The sequence below is a fragment of the Passer montanus genome, unplaced genomic scaffold, assembly GCF_014805655.1.
Source record: "Passer montanus isolate IOZ18808 unplaced genomic scaffold, ASM1480565v1 scaffold55, whole genome shotgun sequence".
NCBI lineage: Eukaryota > Metazoa > Chordata > Aves > Passeriformes > Passeridae > Passer > Passer montanus.
Genome location: NW_024370485.1, coordinates 3219125 through 3224706, shown reverse-complemented (window position 1 = coordinate 3224706; position 5582 = coordinate 3219125). Strand labels below are relative to the sequence as shown.

The 5582-nt window shown below is 48.7% G+C and overlaps 1 protein-coding gene across 1 annotated transcript; it reads right to left on the bottom strand.

The window, feature by feature from the left end:
- Positions 1 to 226: 226 nt before the first annotated feature.
- On the bottom strand, positions 227 to 4242 carry MB (myoglobin). The gene is made up of 3 exons (XM_039725443.1): positions 4082 to 4242; positions 1768 to 1990; positions 227 to 1074 (listed from the first exon to the last, which is right to left on the bottom strand). The coding sequence occupies exons 1-3, from the start codon at positions 4174 to 4176 to the stop codon at positions 928 to 930; spliced, it is 465 nt and encodes a 154-aa protein (XP_039581377.1). The 5' UTR covers positions 4177 to 4242; the 3' UTR covers positions 227 to 927.
- Between the last annotated feature and the right edge of the window lie 1340 nt (positions 4243 to 5582).

Sequence of the window (5582 nt, the reverse complement as noted above, 5' to 3'; positions counted from 1 at the left end):
AGGCTGCTGTCTTGTGCTCTGAGGTCCGGTAATCAGGTCACGTCCCCATGGTGACATCTGAGTGCCCGGAGTCCCTGGCTAAGACAGATGCCACATGCTGCTCAGGTCATGGACTGACAGTGCAGGTTGCTCTGCAGCCAGATATGTATGCAAAACACCTTTCCACTTTCTCCTTCTCCCCCAGTTCTCACTGGGGTGTTTGTACAGCCAGGAGCAAACACACAACTCTGGTACAGGGATTTTTATTTTCTGAGAAACACATATTTCACTTCCCAGGGCAACAGACCTTCAGACACATAGTGGCGGCTGCTAGAAGCCTACCGATCACAGGGAGTGCCGCTCTTTATAGTTTGCTAATGCAAGTTTAACAACTAAACCCTCCAGAGCTGGCAGGCACTGGAGACTGACTGACTGCATTCACCCCCACAGAGCAAGGTAACACTGTGCTGGAAGCTCTCCATAGTAATCTGCTAACAGTCTCATCTGTGGGAGGAATGGGATGCTGTGTCCCTGCTTCCCATTCTCACATCTCTCATTTGAGTCATTCCTTCACTCATTCACCACACTCAGCACTTCTCTTGATCCTCTATATCCCTTCATCTTTGGCCATGCCATTTGCCTCTCAGACGAGACTGAGTTTCAGGGAGAGAGAGAGAAAGGGGATAAAATAGACTAAAGCTCACAGATAATCCCTAATGCTATTTTTCCTAAGAAAGCAGAATATTTCTTTTGTATACATGAAGCCAGGAAATGACAGTTTATCATGGATATCGCTCTGAGTGCCTCTATGCTGCCTGGAGTGACTCTTGGCCTCTCATCAAAGCTTTCCCACACACCAGAGATGGCCAATCGTGAGATGTCCGAAATAGCGCTGGGGAAAGATGCGTGGCTAGGCCCTCCATCGTGGTGTTCCTTTGTGTGTATGTGCTAACCCTGGAAACCGAACTCCTTGTACTTGGCGGCCATATCATTCCGGAACAGCTCCAGGGCCTTCTTCATTGCAGCCTGGGCATCAGCCCCAAAGTCTGCAGCGTGTTTTTCGGCAAGGACCTTGATAATGACTTCAGAAATGAACTGTGAGGAAGGAAAGAGAGAAAGAAAAACTGAAGGGACACTCAAGGTTTATTTTCAGAAAAGCCAGACTAAGAAATAGGTTGCAGAGCCTGGAAATATCTCTGAGCTAATTCAGTAGGCCTTCCTGCAGCCTCTGGAGAGACAGTGAGGTCTAGTATGCAAGGAGTCTGGGCTAGGCAGAAGCACTGGGCTCTATTCCTAGCTCTGACGCGGATCTGCTTCATGACCTTGAGTAGATCATGGCCCTTTCCACTTTTTGTCGGCCTCATCCATTAAGACTGCAAATCCATGCCCTCTGTTTGTATAACAGTTTTATGGATCTTGGTCTCCAATGGATCCTCCAGGGCTTACTCTAAAATTGTATGTCCCTTGTGTCCAGTCACTGACAGTCCTTATGTAATACAGTTTCCCAGGCATGCGAAGGCTGCATGGGCTGGTTTATTGTTGTCAAGGGTTGGTCAGACTGTGTGTGGTGTTTGGAATGGGAAATCTAAACTTGGATATTCACATACCATTTGCATACCAGGAGCCCTTTCTGTGCCTCCTCCTGCTTGTACACACAGACCCTGGACTTGAGAGAGAGCTCACTGAAGTCCAACTAGTCATCAATAAATGAAAGCCCAACTCTCACACGGCTGTCTTGGACACATTCACTGCACATCAGACACTGAGACTCCCTGCCCGTTTCCATACCTCCAGATATTTGACAGGGATTTTGTGCTTGGTTGCATGGGTCTGAGCCAGGGGCTTCAACTCGGCCTCATGATTACCCTTCGCCTTCAGGATTTTGCCCAGTTGGGTAAGAACAGTAGCTCCATGTTTCTTCAGATCTTCAGAGCCCTTCATTGCATCAGGGGTCTTCAGGCCTTTGAACTTTTCAAAGCGATCAAGGGTCTCAGGATGGTCCTTAAAGAGTCTGTGGACAAAAGCAGAGGGACTTTGGAGAGGAGAACCTGTGGACATACCCCCCTTTGAGTACTCAATCTACTTTAATCCCTCTACTTTACTCAATCTTCTTACCCATTTCCTAAGATGATCACCACTGTCTATTTCCATTCCCTCTGGTCATGACAAGGCACTGCCCTAAGCATGCCCAACTAGAGCAACAGAGGAAGTGTCTGTATTTTTTCCATACAGTTCTGATAAGTCTTTGGCACCCATCCCCTGGATTATGTCAACAGAGACATAACAGGTTTTAAGACAGAGACAAGAGCCAAGGCTAGTCATGACACTGAGAGGCGAGTTCTTGTATTTATGTGAAGGAAAACCAAAAGCAGACAAAACCACCTGTCTTCATCAATTTACTGTTGCTGGAGAGCCAACCTATAGATCCCTGCCTCTCTCACAAACTCTCTTATCAGCCCATGATTTGTTGGTCAGGAAATGAGAGCTCTACAAGCTTCTCATAGGAAAAAAAAAACAAAACAAAAACCAACAACAACAAACCAACCAACCAAACAACAACAACAAAACAACAAAAAAAACCAGCCCCAGCCTCAGGTCCCCTCAGGTCCCCCAGTCTGGAGGTCATGTGTTCTTGAATGTCATCTGGATGGGAGAGTTTACTGTGCCTCCAAACCCTATGATTGCAGACATGGAGGAACTGGGTTTTTGACCTTTCTTCCCACCCTCTCTCCTTCCCTCTTCCCTCTCTCTTCCCTCAGAAACTCCTTGGAGGAGACCTGGGTTGGCAGGGGAGCACAAAGTCACAGGCTGACATCTGTTTATTTAATGTCATGCTCTACTCTGTGATACTTGTAAGAAAAATGGTACTACTTTTCCATTGGGAACTGCTGTTACTAGCATGTGGCAAATTCAGAGCCAAAGTAGCCACCTCAGAGGCTGATGGGTGAGGTTGGCTCATGTTCCTGTTACCCCTCCAGCACACAGGAACTGGAGTTCCTTTGGACCACAAGAGGGGAAAGCCATCACATTTCCACCCACTTCATTCCCACTCCATTCCTTTCCCTTCAAATGGCAGCTGATCTGGATCATGATAAAGCAGGTAAGGAAAACAGCCCCCTTCTTTGGCTCATCTTTGAAAAATGTTTTTCACAGCTTTGCATAGATATGCCTGGAGGTGTGGGCTCCTTGCCTCAGCCATGCTTAGGGTAGAAAATCCCCCAAGCAGGTGCCAGATCTCCACTACTCTCCTCGGTGTCTGTGCCCTTCCAGCACATTTGGGTGTGCATAGTCTGAGAGGAGAGCTGAAGAGAATCTCCTCAAAGCCTGCATGCTCTCTGGTCTTAAGGGACAAGCTAGACTCCAGTGTGCACCTAATGTTCTTTCCCATTTTGCAGTATCTGGGGTGTTCACCATTCCAAGTGCCAGGACCACAAGGACAACATGGAGGATGGGGTCCTCTCAGTTGGAGACCTCAGCAGCACTTCTGACACTGGAATAATGGAGGAGGGATGTAAGGGGAAGGATGGGCCTCATTTCATACTTAGACCTCAAATTCATCATGAGATAGTGGACAAGTGTTATCACACAGATTTCTGGACAAAAAGCAGGATCAGCAGGGCTCTGCCAGGTGGGACTAAGGTGGGGAGAGGGAAACTCTAAGGTACTTTGCAGTTAATTTTACAGAAATAGATTCCAAGAAAATTGCCACAGAGATAATGTTCCTCTCTTTTCATTCCTTCTCTGCCTCCCCATGTCCTTTCTGCAGAGCATCTGAAACCCCATGACACACACTTCACTCCAGCATTTCTCACTGTAGTGCTTGGGAAATGAGGATCCAAAGCAGAGCTTGGCCACCAGAGGCAGAGAGACAAAGCACAGCCATGTGTTAAAAGCAGCATTGGTCTGCTCCTGTGCCCACAGAGAGATGGAGAGACAGAAGCACAGCCAATTTACACAGTGAGTAACTTTTAACCCAGAAAATAGCAATGGAAAAATCACCATCCTACAAGAAAGAAAACACCTTGTTGAAATAAACACTGACAAGCATGTCTCTCATCAAAAGCTCTCAGCTTCACTCTTAGAACTGAAGCTCCTTGCCTACCTCATTAAAATTTCATGGCCATGGCCAGCGATGTCAGACTCCACCTTTCCCCAGACTGTCAGGACTTGCTGCCATTCCTGGTCACTGAGCCCCATGGTTCAACAAAGACAGGTCCCGAGCACTTCCTGCAGCCGTTTGCCTTTCCCCAAAGGGTAGCTGGAGAGCTCACCCGTGGGATTTATAGCCCCTGCCCACAAACATACACCTGTCAATCATCAGCTGGACTTCTTGCTCTCTTTCAGGCTTGTCTAACCTAATCAGCCTCCCTGTTTTTTCCTAGGAAGCTATTTTGGGTCAGGTACTATTGTGGGTGCCACTGATGGCATCATTTCTGCTTCTCGTATTGGACTGGCACATATCCCACTCTAGACAGAAAGGGCACTGCCGGAATGCTGTGCCAGGAGCCTGTCCCAGGTTCCTAAGGACCCAGAGACAGTGTCAAGCCTTATGGCAGGAGATTTCTGAAGAGCACCGTCATCTGCAAGGCCACCCTGCCTCCCTCTCCCCTGGCCTGCCAAGGGCAGGCAGGAGAAAAGGCCAGGACAGCCAGTAGCATTGACTCCATCACTCCAAAGGCCTTTCCTTTCCCATAATGATCTCACCATCCTTTTCTCCGGGGGTAACACACCACTTGTGACATGCCCTTAAGAGATAACCATATTCAAAGCAGTCGTGTCATTTTCCCCACCTGCTGCAGGAGGAATGAGGGGGTAAAAGCTGTATGGGAGCCAGTTCCCCCACATCTGCCTGCCAGGATCCTGCTGCCTGCTCTCCTGGGAAACACCTAGGATTAGCTGATGGCTGAGTCTGGCTATTGGAGCCAAGAGATGTACAACTGAGCCAGAAAGCTAATTTGCAGCAGACCAGAGACACGAGGACATAGCAAAGCTACATTCAACACCCACCCCATCAGCAGTTCTGCTCTCTGGCTACTTCTGTCAAGCCAAACAAACTTCAGCGTTGGAAGGAAAAGCCACTGAGCTGACAAACCATGCGGATATGCTTTGGGAGGGCTCCCAGAATTTCTGCCAGGACTGGCACACCAGTGGGGTGACTGGTCCCTTCCAGGGGTGGCTGCAGTCAGAGCACAGCCTGATAACAAAGCCCAGCCAGTATTGCTCTCCCAAACCGTGCACCTGGCTCTGGAAGTTTCCAAGGAGAAAGCAGGCAAGAAATATCAACCAGAGGCTGAAGACACCTGCCTTGGAATTCAGGAGAAGAGCATTCAACTGCACAGTGTCTACCACAGTGCTGCAGGACCTGAGCTTCATCAGTGCCTCTGCACCCTTCCACTCCCTACAGGTTCCCTGCTCCAGCCTTGCAAGGGGAGAGAAGTGCCCACATACAGTGGTAATTGGGCAGCAAGGATGATGGAGGTACAGGGCCTCACATGCCTTAGAAACACAGAGGTTTCAATGGAATGCTGAGGGTAAGAAGGGTGGCAAAAGCCCAGTGGGGTGTCAGCTGGCATCCAAGCCTTGAGGCAAGGACATTTTGGCCA